Source organism: Schistocerca gregaria, chromosome 1 (genome assembly GCF_023897955.1).
Source record: "Schistocerca gregaria isolate iqSchGreg1 chromosome 1, iqSchGreg1.2, whole genome shotgun sequence".
NCBI classification, from domain to species: Eukaryota; Metazoa; Arthropoda; class Insecta; order Orthoptera; family Acrididae; genus Schistocerca; species Schistocerca gregaria.
The window spans coordinates 378,895,851-378,918,150 of record NC_064920.1 but is presented as its reverse complement, the minus strand read 5'-3'; the positions used below and the strand labels follow the sequence as shown (position 1 = coordinate 378,918,150).

The window sequence follows — 22,300 nt, the reverse complement described above, 5'->3', positions numbered from 1 at the left end:
CACATCATATTTCCACAACATATGACCAATCATGTTCAAAATACTCCTTGCATATGGCAAAATGGACATAGACTTTGGTGCCACCTCGATATTATCATCACTCACCCAGTGCACAGTTGGCCGATAGCATGCAATGCACATCTAATCTGTCTCATTATAACCCTCCTGACAAAAGGTGACTTAGAGGTGGGCAAACTCAGCTGACAAACTCTAAGAGTCTGAGATGACATGGGCCCTGAGCACCACGGTGTGAACTACCCCTTCAGTTTGAGCTACATGGTGACAATTATCAGTCTGTAGATACAAATCAGTGTGAATAGGTTTCCTATAAAGGCTTGCCCCAATGTACCATCCATCTTCCTCCTCACCAACATACTGAGGAGGGAAAGACAGTTATCTTTTTCCACCTCCACTGTGAAACAAATACATAGGTGGATTTAAGTCAGGTGTTTGAAAAAGACGTTCATATTCTCACTGTCTTGAGGCCAAATAACAAAAGTATCATCTAAACAGCACCCCATCACAACTCCATCTATACGCTTGTACTATTGGTCATTGAACAGAAAGGAAGTGGAAGTCAACACAAGTTGAAATAGGTTCGTTAACTCAGCACAAAACCTAACCTCAATCAGCTGAAATGAAGCAGGCAGAGGAACATGAGCAATGAGAGAGACCACATCAAAACTTACTGGAATATCAGAATCATTCAAATGTATTCCCTCTAATCCACTTTAAAAATCCACCGAGCTCTTAATATGGTGCTCACACTGACCTACTATTGGACTCAACAGAGTGGCAAGGTGTTTTGCTACATAATATGTCAGAGTACCAATGTTACTCAAAATCAGATGAAGAGGAACCCCTTCCTTGTGGAGCTTAGGAAGGCCCATGAAAGACTGTCACTTTTACACTTGGAATATCCTGATGGTCTTCTTTTTTAATCATCTGTTCTCTACTAATTTTATTCTCTACCACATACAAATGAGTGAAATAGTGTCCTTAAACTAAATTACACATTAAGTTTTGTTTTTATGTTGTCTGTATTTGTGATAAAATTTTGGTTTATTGCATAAGTTTGTTGCACGTGTTCGATTTACATAAAATACTTGTCAAATTAGTATCGATTTACTGAAGGAGAAATAAAACTCAGTTTATTAGACCAGCAGGAGCGACACAGGAAGTTTTACTCCAACCTTGGGTCATCCTGCTGTAAAGTTTGTATTTACACAAATATCTCATTTTATTCATGAATGTCTTGATCCCATTTGTTACAAACATCCCCATCCAAAACGTTTTGAGACCAATTTTATTCTTGCATATAAGGCATCAGCACAGTAACTACGATGGCAGCATGCACAAAGAACATTTATAATTTGTTCTAGCCTTGAAAGATGTCTGATGTAGGCATATTATATAAGACAGGAGTCACAGAGCAAGATGCTCCAAATATTTGAGAGAACACAACACTACCTGTGGTTTGCAAGCTGAAGTTGCAAGCCAAGTACATCAGCACACCCGATAATGGCAACAAGGTCAATTGCCGAAATATTGTGTCCTACGCACACTCATACCAGGCTGTTCACCGAAGATTTATTTCGTCATTTTCATTTTTTATCTGTCAACTGACAAGTAATATGGCAGTATGATCAAGTTTACGACAGGTATCCTGGTGAGATTAGACCACTAAGTATAGGCACGGAACGTCTGCATGTTGTAATTGTATAGCAGTTTGTGGCACAGATATTTCAATATCAACAGTATGTATCATGAATATTATATAGCTGAGGACTCTTCCTTGAGGGAGATCCTGCTATGTTCTGCATGGGTATGTCATCTTACTGATAATCTGAATTTATGCCTGTAGGGTGCAATTTGTATATTACCATAAGCAACTGAGATGTGGAAGAAGACAGCGATGAGGAAGCAGCGTCAGGATACCAAGCCATTAGTGACTAATAGTGCTTGATTTCCCTATGTGCCCCTTTCTTTTCTGAAGGCATATTCAGTGCTTCATAGTAACTAATTATGTTCCACTCAAAACTCCACTCATATTTCAACAATTTGTTACAGAATTTTGCTGATGCAAGAGCTTGGCGCAATTGGTCTTTTTCTTACTTCAGTATGTGCAAAATGGTTTATGCTGTCATGGGGAGTGATTTTGTTGATCATATTTTTTTGATGATGGGAAGTAGATGTAATGTCTGTTGTGGCAAATGTGTGATCATAGGGTAACAGATGTTGACAACACCACACCATTGTTATAAGATTGCTTGGTTGGCACTTGAAGTGACCCCCCATCACTCTACAACAGGAATGAGGTTTCATTTACCATAGCATAAAATGAAACTGATTAAAGACAACACAGAAAGTGAGCTAATTGTGTCTGCAAAAGTCTTCTGGCAAATCCGTGAATAAACACGTTAACTTTCCGCAATATGTCCACCATATTAGTACAGTGCATTAGAAATTCATAGAACAATTTTCAAGCTTTATCTTGCAATGTTTAAGGAATCGGTTCACTATGGCATCAACACATTTCTAATTCAGGTACATTTCCTCTGTCGGTCGCTGTCTAAATTTTTATAATGCTGATATTAAAGCAGTAGTTTTAGAGCATTATGGGTTCAACTATATTTCAGGCTGCTTATTGGGGGATTGGGGGGGGGGGGGGGGGGTTGAACAGTTTTCTTTGGTATCATTGTAGAAGCTGCTTCCTCCAATTCATCCAAGAATACAAGTCAAATTTGTCACTGTTCCGTTTGTCTCTCCTAGATATATGGAGCAGACGAGGGGAGATTGCTGCAAAATGATCAGAATGGGGTAATTCTCCAATACCATTTGGCCATTCAAGATTTTCCAATCACATATCAGAGTGTCAGATGGAGGACATGCACGTTGGTTGGTTGGTTGGTTTATGGGAGGGGACCGAATAGCAAGGATATCGGTCCATCGGATTAGGGAAGGAAATCAGTCATGCCCTTTCAAAGGAATCATCCCTGCATTTGTCTGAAACGATGTAGGGAAATCATTGGAAACCTAAATCAGGATGGCCGAACATGGCTTTGAAACATCATTCTCCCGATGCGAGTCCAGTATGCTAACCACTGTGCCACCTCACTATGTAGGACATGCAGAGGTATCAACAGCTAAGTTATAGTTTCATAATTGTTGGAGAAAAGTCATTTAACAGTACAATAGGTCTTCTATTATTGAATGAATAGCCACACAATTTGGAATGTTATCTCGCAGTTCCATGCCTTACTGTGAGAATGGAAGTCACACAAGCTGGACAAAAATTTACTGCCATACAGCATTTAATATGATCAGTCTCAGTGAGCAGTAAAGTAGCATGATTGTAAATAAGCCAAATGGTAGTTCTATATACGCTGTCATGAGATGAAGTGGTGACTGAAGTGTACGCACTATTGTTAATTGTATATATGCTTTTCTTGAATTATGTTTTAGAATCTAATTGTGAGTTGAAGAAGATCATGTCTCTGTGATTACCATAATTGGTGGATGAATGGTATCCATTTCAAGGAGCAGGATTTCCCTGTTACAGATCACCAATCTTGTCTTCCAGTGAAGGATTTTAGGTTCCGTTTATAACATTAAGATATGTTGATTCTTTCTTCAATCAGTGGCTGATGTCTAGATACAGTCTGTCTTAGGCAGCACGATGTATTAATTCTAAAACAAACTTGCATAAGTGACGAATCAGACTTTCAGTGTTATTTTGAGCGAGAGTATTATTCCTAACACACTCCAAACTTTGCTGAAGTATTGTGGGCATTGCATGTATAACATGATTGATATTTTGTTACTGCTTGTGATAGTCAAAGTGAGTAACATCACAACTTATAATTGCATTAGTGTGTGAATAAGAACTGGCCATAGTGAGATCTTCATGAAAAGTGAGTTTCTGAATAACACTTAATTCCTCAGTCAGTCTCATTGAATGATACTATAGGCAACATCTCTTTGCAACAAATGCTTACAATTGTAGTTTAAACATTTAATGCAAAAGGCTTAACTACATGGCAACTAGCACATTTAGAACACCTTGTCTAGTTCTTGCATTGTTTGCTGATACGTCCAAAGCAGAGGCAAATAGCAGTTTAATAATAATGGTTTGGTTGCCTTGCAGCATCTCATCCTTGGAGAATAATTTGATGATGACAAAAGACATTTCTGATTTAGATTTTATCAACAGTTAAGCTTTTATAATTTTCAGTACAATATGGTCCGCAGCTGCGATGAATTTTTTGAATGATTTCTTGAAGCCTTTAGCTGCCACTTTGTTTATTTCCTGTACGATTGTACAATTTCAACCTTAGAGCATTTTCAAGTATTTTATGGATGATTTTTTGGTAATATATTATGTCATATGCATTGTTGCTCCTATGACATCATGTCATGCTCATAAATTAGTTGGAGGTGTTTACACTATTTTAGCAGCACACTACTTTCGAGTAACATGCACCTAAAATAGTGTGAACTCCTCGAACTAATTTATGAGTGTGACATGATGTCATAGGAGCAACAACGCATATGACATAATCTGTTAATGATGTTTCATCAATACAATATGTGACTGGTGATTTTGAACCATGAGGTGAAGTTTTTCTAAGTTCTTGTCCTCCCCTTCTGCGAAAACCTTAAATGGGCCCACTTTTGTAAATGTGCATTTGAAACATTTGCACAGCATCATTAGTATCCATGGAAGTAGGAGCACAGGCCACCATCACATCTTGGTTACTGGGTAAAGTACAGCTGGAAACAATTTTTGATGGTTTATCTTACAGCTGAATTTGACGACGAAGGAAAGTTATGAATGGAATAATACACTAAATACAGGAAAGACAACCACTCACCTATAGCTAACGGAGAGAAACATGCAATGGAATACAGTATTCACTCTAAGCTTTCAAATTCTTGACTTTTCTCTAGCTCACGAGTACACATTTTCAGACAAATAATCACACAGACACACACACACACACACACACACACACACACACACACACATACCTGTGGTGAGACTGATTATTCATTATCCTTTACTGAGAGCAGTAGGGTAACTAAATGTGCCTCTGAAAACCACACTGGTTTTATAGGGAAGGTGGTTACACTCAAAAGCAGCACAAACTCTAAATTACTAATCAAATTATGATTGCATGAGAAAATCATTTTATATCTCACCTCTTTCATTTAGTTTGCGTTACTACATATCACATTTCTTATAGCTTTCTCGTGCAGTCAGGTTCTAGTGTCTCTCAGAAAAAAGAAATTAATATTATAGCAATCATAATTGCTATCTAAACCTTCATTCTCATGTTTTACATTAGATGAATAATAATTGAACATTACCACTGGATCAGAAAGCTGTGGAGTAGAGTTGCTCCATTTCAGTTTGTCAGAGGCACTCAGCATATTACAAACTCTAGCCATCAGCGCATCTTCTCGCATTCTAGCAGCATCACGCACTTCACGAACCAGTTCTGCAGAAGGTGAAAAACAACCTGTGTTGTTATCAAATTAAAAATGAAAAAAAACATTGTCAGTATCAAAATATAAAGTCAAGACAGTATTACATGAAGTCCTGTGTACTACCTACATTTGTAAGGTTCAAACCATATGCAACAATGGGAATTAATTTCTTAATTCTGCTGTTAGTCTTCCTACAATTGTGTAGGCTAACATCACTCAACCTAGACCACAGTTTCCTTTAATACCTCATCGCTAGTCACGTTTGCCAAATGTGGCACCTACAGAACAGTGTAATGACATAATGCTCTAAAATTTGAGTAGAATAAGCAATAGATCCAATGAGAAAGAGTTTTAAAAAGTTTGGCAAAAGAACTCCATGAGTTAAATTTGCATGAGAGGTGTGTGAAAAGTTGTGTTAAATTTATCAGTGGACTAGATTTATCTGTTTACAGGATGAAAACATTACTTTAGTGCCGGTAATGAAGTCACGAGACATAGTTATCAAAACTGCCTACAAAGTGACAATAACAGTCATAAAAATACTGTTAGCACAAAACTCCAAAATATAACAACAAAATCATGTAGCACATACAAAAAAAATTATGTGAAAAAATCTGTAAAGTAATAAGTTCAGGTTTTTATTGCTTCCCAAATAGTTCTGTATCATTTGCCAAGGTAGAATAAACATCAGACTTTAAATCAGTGAATAAATATAAATTGTCAAGGGTAAAATATCAATAAAATCCAAAATAAAGGTGAGGCAGTACTGAAACTGATAATGGAAAAGACTAATTTCTCACTATAAGTGACTATATGTTAAAAGAACACAAATGCACAAACTTCCAAAAGCAATATTAGTTTAGTAATTGTCAAATGAATAAACAACTCAACAACATATCACGCACCAAGACGGGGCACAACATGACTCCATCTGGGATTGTTAAGTTGTTTTTGTGTCTATGGAATAAATTTTCTTCAAAGCAACAGTGAAGAAGAACTTGTTAATGAAACAAGAAATATAATTTGAAGTGTTAGAGACCTCTACACGATTTCTGGGTTATAATTAATGGCATAATGCAGGAGGTCAGGAAGAGAAAAATATATAGAGTGAATTAATTAAAAAACTAATGCTCATGGTAATAGATCAGGAAAAGTACACACAGATCATAAAAAGGTTGTAATTAATAAATGTCTGGGAAGGATGATTTGTCTTCAAACAGTTTAGGCTCCAAAATATTTAGTAATAAGTTCAATGATACTTGTATAAACATCACGTAAAAGAAAAACTAATAAGAACCAGTGGGAACATTCATGTCAGAGTATAAAAAAAAACTATATCTACATACCTTCCAACCAAAATCATACTTAAAATTATATCTATCATGAGCTATAACATAAAACAAAAAATCCAAGATGGAATAAAAACAGTGATGAAATGAATTATAATAATCTTTTGTACAAGCACTGTATAACTGAACTGTATTAATGAACAATAAAATAAATAAATAAAAATATTTCAGAAAGTAGTTGTTATCTTGCCAGAGAATTATACTGTAAAATATGTAATTTTTTTGTTGAACTAATCTGGTTTACAATGAGGGAAAAATGGCTTATGGAATGGCCTATAGATTTCTACTTCCCAAGACTAGCACATCACAAGCCAAAACCAATGAAGTTGAAGGTACATTCCCAGACTCAGTGCACATGAATCGCTGACTGCATTTTTACATAACAGAAAACAAAAAGTAAATGTCTCTTCTAATGCTTTAAATCATTTTTCCACGTGGAAAATAACACACGGCACTCTTCACAGTCCCCTCTAGGACATACCATGTTTCTACCTTAACATAAATATCATATTGTTTTTGTTGGCTGTATTAATCAAAATTGTAAACCATAATAAAATCCCTGACTGTGACACTACTACGCTTGGTAGTCTACAGTGTTTCTGGTAAATGAGTTAACTTTGGTGCTGTCAGACCCAGACAAAAGGAAGGGAAATTGAAATAATTTCAGAAAAGAAAGAAGAAGATGAACATAGCAAACGTTGATTCTGTTGAATTGGAATATGTATGTTGGAAATGTAGCAAAAAAAATATGTAGTTTTAACTTTGAAATGCAAGCATTATCCAGTGCCACTGACAGGGACACATGGGAAATAATACATTACAGTTATTTTCAATTTGTTAACAGGTAGGGTATTCTATTTTAAGGGAGCTCCAGGGGGAGAAAAAAATGCGCATCCAAGAGAATTAAATCTTCAACTATTTAACAGCCTTGTACTTATAACGGACCTCTCCCATTCTGTAAGTGTGAAATTATATTTCAAAACATCAAAAAAAGAAATAATCAAGGAAAATTATTTTGTCCACTTATATAATACAAGACATAAACATAACTTCATGGTTCTTATTTATCTATTAAAATTATACACTTAAGACTTCCCATTACCTGGGAATAAAAATATGCAATTAAAACTGAAAGACATTCTGAACCCAAAGCCATAACCAATGGAGAAAAAAGAGTAACAACAATTTTCTACAAAGACATTACTACCCAACGGGAGGGGTCATGGAGGACATGTTGATTTTTTACAAAGATGGTCATTTATTATTAATCTCACTGCAATTTATACACAGTAAAATTCTGTATTCGTCTTACACCAATGTTTCTCTCAGTAATTAAATGCTGTTTTATTTTAATGAAGTTATACTACAAATTTCTGACATGTCTCCCATACTGTTATCAAGTGCTAAATGTATGATATGATACATATGCAGAGTAAAAAATAGATACAAAACTAAGAAAAAGAACTCATCACACACAAATCAGAAATTTTTAGTATGATAATTCATTTAAAAATACAAAGGTTTAATGGATTAAATTAAACATGTCCAGGGTCTCAAAAAATTAATACTATTCATACACAGATGAATGGGTCTATTATTTACCAAAGGTTCATAAGCAAACAGCACAAAATTCTACATGTACAAAGAAAGTGAAGGAAAAGGAAATCCAAAAATGAACAGACAACTATCTCAAAGAAGGTGAGAGTTTCAAAGACATAATATGAGAAATATGATAAAATATCCTCAAATGCACAATATTGTACAAAAATGTTGGTCGTTGATTTGGTGGAAGAGATCAAACAGCGATGTCATCGGTCTCATTGGATTAGGGACGGATGGGGAAGAAAATTGGCCATATCCTTTCAAAGGAACCATCGCAGCATTTGCCAGAAGCGATTTAGGGAAATAACACAAAATCTAAATCAGGATGGCCAGACGTGGGACCGAGCGAGGTGGCGCAGTGGCTAGCACACTGGAGTAGCATTCGGGAGGGCGACAGTTCAACTCCGCACCTGGCCATCCCCATTTAGGTTTGCCGTGATTTCCCTAAAACGCCCCAGGCAAATGCCGGGATGGTTCCTTTGAAAGGGCACGGCTGACATTCTTCTCCATCATTCCCTAATCAGATGAGACCGATGACCTCACTGTCTGGTCTCCTCCCCCAAATAACCCAACCGGGACACAGGATTGAACCTCGTCCTTCCAAATGCGAGTCCAGTGTGCTAACCACTGTGCCACCTTGCTCAGTGTACAGAAATACCTTCAAGAGAATGTGAAACAATACAACAAAACTTTGGTAAGAGATATATCTGAAAATGATGAGACTATAAAGAAAACAAGCTAGTTTGCTAGACACAACATATTTCAATAGCTGAGATTGCAAATGCCACAGCAACTAGCAATAGATAGAAAACTGTACAAAAGACATTGCAGCTTCCTTGCATTGTCTTAATAACTTCATTTCACATTTATCAACATGCAAGTTGCTGAAGTGGCATCAAACAGAATGATTTGGACCCAGCAGCTGAACAACCCTCGGCCAATAATGCTGCAGGATCATTTCAATAGATTTCAACAACTAATGGAAGAACTCAACAGAGTAAGTTGGGAAAAAAGCCTGAAAAATTAATATGGGTAAGATTAAATAATGTATAATTAACACATTAGACAGTAAATACATAAAATAATGAAATCATAAAACTGCTGACGGGATGTTGTATACACTATAGCTGAAGACTTCTTGATGGATAGGGAAAGAAATACACGGAATAGTAAAAACTGGAATGGTATGCTTTTGGTAGACCTAAACAAGTCTTCAAGCCTAAGGTTCCAAGACTCCAGAAAAGAGAGAAGTTTACAACCACTGGTAGTTTTGACTTATGGCAGGAAGATATTAATTTTTAATGTGAATGCTTTCAAAGACCAAATGTTGTTCAGGACCAATGGAAAGGTGCACAGTGTTGAGTAACTAAAAGAGGCAGGTAAACAAACAAAGGGTTCACAGAAAACATTGGAGTGGCAGGTGTAATTATGGTTAATAAAAATGAAATGGAGATCAGTGGAGTATACAAGTAGAGAGATCAAGGAAGTTCTTTCCTGGATTCCAAGAGACAAGAAAAGACCAAAATGACAACCTAATGGATGATGGGTAGATGACATTAGAAATCATGCAGAAGCAGCAAGGACGTGTACTACTGAAGACTATAATGCACAGAGAAGTCTAGAGGAAGCCTTTATCCAGGAGTGTCTGTCAAATAAATGATACCATTGATAATATCATTGGATGTGACTGAACTCCTGTTCCAACTGTACTAGCCTCATTACAAAAAAAAAGTAACCATGTTCACTTTAAGCAGTATGCCTAGTCTGTGCACAGTTATTTTAAGTTCAGAAAGCTAGGAAACTTATTCTACCTTAACAAAAATTAGATGTACAACTTAGATATTTATGTACACTTGTGAAACAATGTTTGAATGCACAAGTCTTTGCCCAAACTTCCGCAGTATACTACCATGCCGATCAGAACAGCGACTCACTCATAGAAGTAGGGGATCTGACAACCTTATCCATTTTATACTAACCTCTTCGAGCCTGAATAGTATGGCAAGACATGTGAAACATGCTGAATGTAGGCACAGCTGTGACAAAAGCAGTCTCAGCCCACGCCTGAATGTTTCTAACCTTGGAGTCTGGGATCAACACAACCAGTTCATTTATTGATAATGTAAAGTACTGTCAGTGTTGTTAGCTGTCAGCTTGTCTGCTTTGTAGATTGAAGGTGCATTTAAATATAGAGAACTGCAGAAATTGATTCATTTCGTTGTCTGCAGAGCAATTTAACAGGCAGCCCATCCAATTGGTTCCCCAGGAAGTGACCCATACATCTGGGTACCGATAAGGTATAAACAGCTGCATGGTATGAACACTTGCATATAATTTGGGGGTCTGCTCTGGTTGGTCCCATTCACAGAAATCATTTCTCATTTCCTGTTTGTGCACTCAAAATTCCACTTCTGCAAATAATGTTACCTGAAAGCATCCCCGGTTCATAACTTCGAGATACATTCCTCCATGTTGCAGTCTGCAACTTTAAAGTTTCAAGTTCTGTGCGTAGCTCCTGCAACTCTCGTGACATAGTCTTCACCATGTTATGAAGAGATGCAATCTGCTCAGGAACACTGGGGCCAATAACAGCAGAAGCACCAGCATCTTCACTGCCACTCTCCTCTTCACTGCTTGCAACTGCAGGGCCAAGGCCAGGGTCACTGAACCTAAAGAAACAGATATTGCAGCTAATTACACCTAAGAGGCATGCACTACATTTCTTCACCTGTTCTTCCATAATAAACTCTTCCTTAATGCCACTTGATACATAAGCTTTTCAAGTGAGAATTTTGATGCCAACATGAACGTGAATCTACAGTAACAAAGAGGGGAATGATGGCATCACTGAAGTGCTGTGAATCTAATAAATACATTTTTATTTTAACAATAATGTCCATTTTTTCTGCATGTATTTTCAGTGCAATGTAATTCCTTAGGGTATTATACTGATTTATATGCAATATGTATGCAAACCATGTGTGACTGACAATAAAACATATGTGAAACATATGAAATGAAGAAATTGAAAATCTTAAGGTGTTTTGGGGTAATATGTCACTACAAGGAGAGCTTCTGTAAAGTTTGGAAGGTAGGAGATGAGGTACTGGCAGAAGTAAAGCTGTGAGGACGGGGTGTGAGTCATGCTTGGGTAACTCAGATGGTAGAGCACTTGCTCGCGAAAGGCAAAGGTCCTGAGTTCAAGTCTCAGTCCGGCACACAGTTTTAATCTGCCAGGAAGTTTCATATCAGCACACACTCCGCTGAGGAGTGGAAATCTCATTCTGGAACTTCCGACCAGGTTAGCGTCAAAAACAGATATACTTTGTGCAATGGCTTGTTTGTAAGGGATACACGTGACAGAAAAGACTTCACCATATCATGCAGTCGGATGACAATAATGTGGAGCACCTATACCATTCCTTGAAAGTCACTACAACATTCCATATGACAGATTGGTGGATTGATGCCCTCCCAAGAGTGCTGTTAGGATTGCACCGTGTATTAAAAGAAGGCCTGCAGCTGAGTTGTTGTAAGGCAAACCTCTGCATCTATCAGGAAAGTTTTTCAAACCATATCCCACCCCCTTCCACTAAACTCAAGATTTCCTTGCGGAACTCAGAAGGAATATGGAGGCTATGCATCTGGGTGTAAATATACAGCACAGAAAACTGGCTATTTCTATTTTCAAAAACCTGGCAATGATAAACACATTTTCCTCTGATTTGTCCCACTATACAAATGACTGGAGCAGTGCTACCAAGGCCCGAACGCAGTTATGGAACGAAATAATATGACACTCATTCTTTGCATCAAAGAGGTGGATATACATCGACCGGTGCAAGCCAGCCTACCTAAGGGCAGAAGACACCACTGAAATGCAAGCAACTATTGGACACAGAACTCCTGCCAAGCCGCAGCTGCCAGCACCACATCATCATGCAAAACAGTGACTCCTGCCTGGAAATCAACCACCTAGGTGCAGCAGTCACCATCCAACACCACCAGACAGATGAAAAGTGTAATTCTGTTTAAATCCAGAAGACGTTTTATAGCACAACTCAGGTTTAAAATCTTCTTTTATTCTCCTCATGGCAGTGTGGCATTGTGGCTTCAGCTCACAATTCACTCCATACCTATCCTTTGGCAACATCATGAATGGTCAGTGCCAGGAAGACCACACTTTCTAGCAGCCAGCAAGCACCTGAGTGTGTGCGGTTGTCAGATACACATTATGTGAAGTTATCAGTGGGATGTAATAGTGTATATGATAGTAGTTATTTATATTGTTGTTCTACACATAAAAGAAGAGTTCTTTAGATGAAATGTAACATCTACTAGATACCTACATGGGGAATGATTTCATTAGATCAAACCGAAAGCCAGTTAGCTTCATCTCCTGAATGATTGCTCTTGATTTCCAATGACATAAAGTAGTAATTGGAGCGAGTAAGAAAAACAAAAGAAAAATGGAACACTAATCATCTCTGTGAATAACTGTTCCTGTCTGAGACAAGAAAGACCTCCGAAGTAGCTTGCAATTAATTTAATTCTGCAAAAGTAAGATGTTTTTGAGATTGCATTTGAAGAGCTAATAAGATTCTAAGTATAGATCACATGTGTTTCCTTTTTCAAGTGTTTCCATCTCCCCAAAATTTACTCTGTTATGTAGAAAAGCCATAACATATTTCACCTCCACAGTGACAAGGGTTATCATCAGTTATTAATATTCACGTAACCCAACTAATGCAATTATATTAATACAGAGAACTTTACAATTCTAAAGGGTGATGAAAAAAGGTGTTGAATATTTTGAAAGGTAGTAGTACCCACTGAAACAATACTTTCTGAGAGAAGTCCAATAAACATTTGTCCAGAAATCAATATTTTCTGCAATAAAAAAGCATATACAAGAGGTCTTCAACATGGCATCCAGTCATGACAATGCACTCCTCTGTCCTCCGACATAAGGAATGACACACACTTTGAAGTATACCCTGTTGTTGTTGTACCTGTTGGCACATATTAAAGCCATGACCCTGTAGTGTCTGCACATCATTGATAGGCATGGTAAGTGTGCGCCCCCCCCCCCCCCCCAAAAAAATCAATCCAGTGTGCCAAAAATGTGCTGGTGCGCCATCGGGCATGGATCATATTTATATTCATTGCAGCAGTGGCACAGCCTTAATAAAGTTACACAATACATTAATGAGAAAATCTAGATAATATGCCCCACTTAACCTTTGTGGTAGCAAGTGTGGCCCTATTAATCTATATTCAAGTATGCCTACCCATACATTGATTGAGAAATGGTATTGATGCCCTCTTTCATGCGCTACTTGGGTGTTTACATCTACCCACATGTGCCGGTTATGGAAATTCACAACAGCATCTCTTGTGAACCCTGCCTCATTGGTAAATAAAATCTTGGATGTGAACTGTGGATCTGCAGCACACTTCTGCAACAGCCATTGACAGAACCACCGTCTGCCATGATGATTCTTTTGCAGCAATTGTTCATGAAGTGTGTGCCCCCCCCCCCTCCCCCCTCCAGCAAAAGAGTGAGGCACACCTTATGCATGGTGCAACAGTACCTGTGCCCCTCAGATGCTGGAAAAGTCTGTTGATGAGCTCATCGGAGGGCAATCTGTGCTGTGGACATTTATCAGCGTAGAGGGGACAGGCTCGCAGGCTGCATCTATTTGCTAAACCATAGCAGAATATCATATCCGCCGTTTCACTTGTCGAATAGTAGGCTTCCATTGCAAACAAGTGGTCAAAGAGAGAAAATATAACATACTACACCATCCGTACATACAGACAGTGCAATAACAGTACACATATACGTGAATCTGCATTTGGAAGAAGGTAAAACACCATATGTACCCATTACTGTACAATAAGGCACACAAACATGATGAAAACTGATGTAGCCTACAAAACGACTCTAACCACACAACTACGAGGGTGGTTTGAAAAGTTCTCGGAGTCATCACGTGAGGTCAGCATTAACACAATGAGTTGTTCACGTGATACTCATTGGACTGTTGCCAGTGAATACGTGCCACAAAAGTGCTCTAGGAAGAGATCTGTGGTGGTGAAGTGGCTCTGTTGTTGTTCCCGTGTAGTGATTTGGGAACATGGAAAGAAAAAAAAATTGAGATTCGAGCAGTGATTAAGTACTTCATAAAGAAAGGTATGAAAGCAGAGGACATTCATGCCGATTTCCAGAATACACTGGGGGACTCTGCTCCTTCATATTCAACTGTTGCCAAGTGGACAAATGAGTTTAAATTTGGGCGGGAGAGCTTAGATGATGATCCACGTAGTGATTGGCCAAGATGTGCCACTACTTCAGAAATCATTGCAAAAGTGCACAAAATTGTCACGGAGGATAGCCGATTAAAAGAGCTTGAAATTGCTCAAGCTTGTCAGATGTCATCCAAAAGTGTATATCACAGCTTAACTGAAGAATTAGAAATGAAAAGACTATTTGCAAGATGGGTGCCACGACTCTTGACACTGGATCAAAAATGCATGAGAATAGACATATCAGAACAATGCTTGGCCCACTTTAGGAGAAATGAACAAGATTTTTTGCGATGGTTTGTGACCACAGATGAAATTTGGGTGCACTACTATACCCCAGGGACAAAACAAGAGTTAAAGTAGTTGAAACATGCTGATTCTCCGCCACCAAAGAAGGAAAAGATAATTATTTCAGCGGGAAGGTCATGGCATCAGTATTCTGTGATGAGAAAGGAATTCTGTTTGTAGATTATCTACCCAATAGGCAAACAACTAGTGGAGAATACTGTGCTAACCTTCTGGACAAATTGCAACAAAAGATATACGAAAAAAGGCCTGGTTTAGCAGGGAAGAAAGTCATCTACCGTCAAGACAATGAGTACCCGCAGACGTGTGCTGTCTCCATGGCAAAATTACATGAACTAAGACATGAATTGTTGCCACACCCACCTTATTCACCTGGTAGCACTCTGTCAGACTTCCATCTCTTCCCAAAACTGAAAATTTTTCTTGGTGGATGAAGATTCACTTCAAACAAAGAATTGGTAGCCGAAGTTGACAACTATTTTGCAGGAGTGGAGGAAACTAATTTTCGTGATGGAATCAAGGCACTGGAACATCACTGGACCAAGTGCATTAATCTACAAGGAGACTACATTGAAAAATAAAAGTCAAACCACCCTCGTATCTACAGACCACCTAATGGTAGGCAGGCCACTGTGAGTACGACACCATAATATCCTGCCTATATTTGATAGAGCATCAATGCAACAACTGTGCTAATATCCACAACTAGGTGTCGCACAGTCATTCCTATAAACATGTATTTCCTATAAACACATGTTTCCTATAATCACTTGCTTTTCCAGGCCCATGATTATTGGACTTATTTTTCTTGTTTCGATGGGTACTAACCCTTCTCAAAGTATTCAACACTTTTCTTTAAACACCTCATATAGACAGCATCAAATTAATATATTAAGAAAAGAAATACTTCCATTATAGCTGTGTCCAGTAACTGACAGTAAATACAACTGAACAAGAAATACATAGATTTTTAATATACGTAAGTAGTAACTAGCACTCACAACACTCATTGAAAAATAGCTAAAATGCAAGCCATTGCATGTTAAAATATAAATTTTTCATAGCTGAAATAAAGTATTTCACTGACATTGTATAAAGAGTAAAACTGCACAGTATGATGAGAAAGATCAATGAGCGTTGAATACCTAAGTAATACGTAATGACCAAGTTTGTCAATAGTTCCATATCACCTAAAACCTATCTAAGCACAATAAGTCAAGTGCAAAAGTACAAACATCAATCAACTCTTGCAGACAGACATATTTTAAACAATGTAGGAGGCAAGCAGCATCTCTGTTTCAATCCTTTTATAATTCTGAAAGGTTGTCACGAAATTTTCCCCACTTCGATTACATACTCTGCAAACTTGTATAGGTTGTACATACTTCTATAAGATATGTCTCATCATGTTCACTCCTCCTTAGGACTTCAAGCAGTTTCTTCATTGGCACTGTGCCAAACACCTTATCAAGATCTATGAACACTAACTATAATATATATCACCAAACATACCCCAAAAAACCACAGACCTGTGGAGTAGGGAATGTGCAGCAATGGGTATTCAGAAAACAAGGAATCAATGTTTGTGCAGATTGTTCTTTGCAAATGATCACGCAGAGGAAGAAGATTATATCTGCTTTATGGTAAGAAAATTATTAGAAGAATATGAAATAGAATGTGATTGTAAATTTTCAAAAGGCTGTATATCTATGCTGTGGAAAAATGTAGGGTATGTATTGGTTGAGAGCCAGCACATCAAGGCATAGAAAAAATTTGAATATTTTAGTAGCATCAAATGGCAAGATGGAGCAAGTAACTGGGAAATACAGCAACATGTAGCTCATGGGATAGCAGCAATCTCTGTTGTGGTCTTCTAAAGTTGGAAAAGAAAGAAGGTGCTCTACAGGAGTATTGTAGTAGAGCCTGTAACATACTATGCAATATGGGAGTGCTGGGAGTTTACTAGAAGAAATTAAAAACAAATTGAGAATTGCAGAAATGGACTATCTCAGAAGATCATGTAGAATATTTTGAAGTGATTAGAAATACAGTGATTAGGGAAATAACCCAGACTCAAATAAACATCACAGATAGAACAGAAGAATGGCAGCCCGCCTGGTATTGGCATTCCATGTCAATGACAAATGACAGACAGCCAAAGAAGATCTTGATGTACCATCCTCATGGAAGGAGGAGGAGGAGAAAACCAAAACATACCTGTTGCCATCAGTTTCTATCTTTCCATGCTTCCTAGTCTTCTTCTAATTCTCTTTTTCTCATGGCCACCTTTATTCCATCTAATCAGACTACCATTGGTCTTCCTCTTCTCCTTCTTCTTGAAGGATGGTAAATGATGACCTTCTTTGGCTGTCTGTTATAATAACAATGACAAAGGCAACATACAGCATTCATGTCTGACTGGCCATTCTGGTTTTTCATCAAGCTCTGAGGCTCTGAGCACTATGCGACTTTTCCCTCAAGCCATTTACCCTTCATATGCCAATGTCCATCACATATCTAACATTTGCAATAGTTCACTGAACTGAGAAAACAGGGCTGCACAAAAACTGGAAATTTTTTTGTTAAGCCACATAAAGTAACACAGAAACAGCTTTGTTGCTGAACTATTTCATAATATTTTGCATATTGAAAATTCTTTCATTCTATCACCCATATATTACTCTGTTATGGACCCAACAAGCTGTCTGTCTGCATGAATAGCCACTGACAAACTGAGTAGCTACTTTCCTTTTCATAATATTGTTGCATCCCATCCTGGATGTTCCACTTGCTGTTATGGATCCTTTAGATACTCAAACTGGTACATCAACACCTCCCTAGCAGACTTCACAAATGGTGGGCTGACAGGCCAGCTTGTTCCCTGTGTAATTTAGGTAGGGTCAGCACGGCAAAAGCCTCCGCTACGGCTCTGTAGCAAGCGTGGTTACCATACACAGGGCTCTAACACTTGCTGTCAAGGCTCCATACATGATGAGAAACACTGGGTAGAGCCCATATAAATAAAGGCCACTCTGGTGTTGCAGTGTCTGTTGTCAACTGCAGCTTACACCGACAATGCCTCCACACCAGCCATCAACCCACTGCAGGTAACCCATTCTCATCTACAGTTAGCTATCACCTTCACTATCCACTGGTCTATGGGCTGCACCTAGAACTGATGTTGCTGGCATCTGAACTGGCACATTCCAGTTGGGACCTGTTGCTGGCTGACATCAACTAACTCCTGAGCATCTTCAAGGGGTCTCTGGTATGCAGGCTGTGCTGAGTGCCCTCTGTGCCTAGCCCACTCCAGGCTACAGGCTTGTTGCTGCCATCACACCTACCGACATAGCCAGTCTGCCTGCAAGACTGCTGTTCTGTGTGCCTGAAGTCTGCTGGCCTGACAAGGCTGCATGTCTGCCAAGGTGCTGACACCTCTCCTTTGCGGCAGCCACCTTTCTGGCCCAGCGTCCTGGCACTGACAGCTGTCTCACACTGTGATGTGCTGAGCTGGGCATGTACTGCCACCCAGGGTCAACACACACACACACACACACACACACACACACACACACACACACACACACACACACACACCGGGACACTGCTTCAGCTGTTGTTTCTGATTTTGGTTTCTGCAGCCTACCTCTGAAACACTCTTCCACCATATACTGAGCAAATGTGTCACCCTTAGAAAGTAATTAATCTTCAAGCATATGAGTCATAAGACATAGTGATTGAATTGGATTAGTATCTGATCTATTGGCACAAAAAATGTACATACATGTAAAAAGAGAAAAATTTACAACATAATGTTTAAGTAATTTGCAGAGTTAATAACAGTCTGCAATCTGGTGGACCAGATCTTCTGAAAGGAGGAGGAGTGTTGTACCAACTCCTTCCTAGCGGACTTTATAAACCATGGGCAAATGGGCCAGATTACTATCTGAAAAATTCTGATGTGTGGGGGACAGAAAAGCACTGAGTTGGCATGGCAAAAGCCTGCATTCTGGCACTATAGCAAGAGTGGTTACCAAATGTCGGGCCCTGATGCTTGCTGCGTCAGTTCCACACATGACGAAGTAGCATCTGTTCCTAATAACGACAGGTCATGCCCATACAAATAATCCAGTCTCATCTACAACTAATAGTTGACTTTGCTAGCCACTGGCCTTGATTCACACAAAGAACTGATGCCACTAGGGTCTAAACTGGCATCTATGGTACACAGACCACAGTGGGGTGCTGACTGGGCCTGACCCCCTGTAAGCTGTTGGCTGGCCACTGCACTCGAGTGTAACAGTGTGGCCAGTCTACCTGCAGGCCTGATGTTTGCGGGCCATAAATAGTCGTGCACCGGTTGAGGTGCTAACACTGCTTCTTCACTGTGGCCGCCTTTCAGTCTAGTGTCCTTGCGCCAGTAGTTTCCTCCTGCTGCCACTTGCTGATCTCCGCAAGCAATGAGACCTAGGATCAGCACAAGCCACTGGGACACTGTCTGCTTCAGTTGAATGAATTCTGCTGAATAAATATGCTGCTGTTACCAATGCATTTATGATTCCATGGTGGCCAAGGAACTGGTTCTACAAGCCCACTACCTAGTCAACCATCCTAACCCAAAAAACAATCAAGAAAAACTTCCATTTCCCACAACAGCTTAACACCTCCAATCCACTTTTTTTCAAATCCAAAGCCACTTTTGTTGGTGTTGACCTCCACCTTATCAAAGCTCACATCTGAACTTCACTCCACATAAAATCAATCAATAAGCAGCATTACCTCCCCTTTGACAGCTGCAACCTCCTCCACCTCAAACACTATTCTTCTACAGCCCAGGCATCTCTTTCAAATGTATATATCCTAACACCAAATCCCTCAATACTTATACCAGCAACCTCCCCCAAGATTTCTTCCCTGACAACTGCACAAATATCTTCTCCAAAAATAAATCCCCGTGGGAGTATCCTCTTCCCCTGTCTGAAAATACAGCTCCCACTTCCAAAATAGTCTGCATGATCCTCCCTACCACCAAGGCTTCAAATGTCACAGTTATAACTTTCTTAAGTAAATCATTGAAATTAGACCACCTCTCCCTGATATTCTTCCCACAGCACCCGCTGTCACTGGAGAGGTTTCCTTTCCTTTCATCCCTCTTCCTTCCCCTTCAACTCCTCTGCCAGAAGAAGGAACCACTAGCTCTGAGAGCTTGTAAAAGTTAAAACCTTTCTGTGCATGTGTTCTCCTACTGCCATATGATGAGTAGGTTTCTCATCTATCCAGTTTCATTATACTGTAAAGAATTTAAATTTGGCGTGGAAAATGGCTCTAAATGTATAAAAATTTAAGTTAATGCAGATGTGCAGTAAAAGCAATCCTGTAATGTTTGAATACAATATTAGTGGCATGAAGTTGGGCATAGTCACATTAATGAAATATCTAGGTTTAATATTATAAAGTGGTATGAAATGAAACAAGCATGTAAGAACAGTAATAGGGAAGGCGAATGGTCAATTTTTGTTCACTGGGAGACACTTATAAAAGAGTAGCTCATTCATAAAGGAGACTGTATACAGAACAGCAAGGCAACTCATTCTTGAGTATTGCTGAAGTGTTTGGGATTCCCACCAGTTGAGATTAGAGGAAGACATCATAACAATCTGGAGACCTGCCACTAAATTCATTACTAGTAGGACTGCTCAACAAGAGTATTATGGAAATGTTCTGTCAACTCAAATGACAAAAACTACTGAGAAACACTAATAAGAAAATTTAGAGAACCAGCATTTGTTGCTGACTGCAGACTGATTCTACAGCCACCAACGTACATTTCATGTGAGGACTTTGAAGACAAGTCAAGAGATATCAGGGGTCATACAGAGGCATTCAGACAGTAGTTTTTCCCTTTCTTCATTTGCCAACGGAACAGGAAAGGAATGACTAGCAGTTATACAAGGTACTCTTCACCATGCATCATAATATGGTGGCTTGCAGAGCAGATGTAGAAGTTCCTTTATTCTTTCCATTATTTGCAGTGTTTTGACTATGTGTAACAATCACAGCTCATTACCTCAGCTGAAATGCTCACTGTTCTGTCTGATGTTTGCCACTCAGAATTTACCCTCAATTTTAAAATCTTTCCACGTGCAAAACACACACACACACACACACACACACACACACACACACCACAAAAACACTGACCACAGACAACTGATTCAATGCCAAAGTTACATTCACCTGCAGATTTTTAAATTTTCACATCTCTTTAATGCAAAACATATACCGTACTTAATTAATTTTATAAGATGTGAGCTGTCAATGTAGCACGCATGTTTTATGAACTGCCATGCTGGTAAGAACTGCTCAATCATTGTAACACTAACCATTTATTACGAAAGAGCTGTTTCTCTCTCCCTTCCATGCAGTTAACAAATTATTTCTTAATTACTTTTGTCTGGTACGTTTTTTGCAAAAACCACTAGCAACACAGAATAATATTCCGTATAGCAAAAGCTACAGTACAAATACCACTAAGGAAACTTTGTAACACTGTGCTTTTTAGTTTACTTTCCTATAATACTTCGCTCTACACTTAATGCAGCTCTTTGTCCTTAAAAAAAATGATCATCTTTAAAAACTTCTCTGGCAGCTAGAGACATTAATCATCCCAGCATGTGAAAGCTCTTTTTCCACAGAAAATTACTGTCCTCTCAGACATACCTCGTTGAGCAAGGTAGCCACAACAGACAAAACTGATGCTTTGTCGTCATCATCATCATCATCATCATCATCATCATCATCAACAACAACAACAACAACAACAACAACAACAACAACAACAACAACGACATCCATCTGACACCCACTGCTAGATAAAGACCACTCCCCCTAGGCTTTTCCTTGTTGCTATTGCATGATTTCTAATGGCATCTACACACAGTACATTAGCTTATTCACTCCATCTTTTCTTATCTCTCTGAATCAAGCACGAACTCGAATGGCTCATCTAACATCTGTTCCTCTAGATGTCCCAACCCCCCACCCCCCAATTTCATTTCAATTACATTATCCTTGATTCACTTGTTTGTTTTTCTGTCTCTTCTATTAATTCTTAACATTCATCCCTTTACTGCTTACTGAGTAACCCTCAGTTTCTGAACAGTTTTCGCACTTAACAATTGCATCTTTCCAAAATACGAAATGCAATACTGAATTTAAAACGCAAACATCTTCCTACAGAAATG

The 22,300-nt window shown here is 38.8% G+C and overlaps 1 protein-coding gene across 2 annotated transcripts in view; it reads right to left on the bottom strand.

The window, feature by feature from the left end:
- The window catches only part of LOC126348037 (uncharacterized), a 226,569-nt gene that overhangs the window by 158,562 nt on the left and 45,707 nt on the right, over nt 1-22,300 (bottom strand). For both annotated transcript variants that reach the window (XM_050002322.1, XM_050002321.1), the window contains exons 4-5: nt 10,869-11,110; nt 5,371-5,501 (exon numbers count right to left, since the gene is read on the bottom strand). In XM_050002322.1, coding sequence (XP_049858279.1) covers nt 5,371-5,501; nt 10,869-11,110 — 373 coding nt within the window. The remainder of the gene's footprint in view (nt 1-5,370; nt 5,502-10,868; nt 11,111-22,300) is intronic.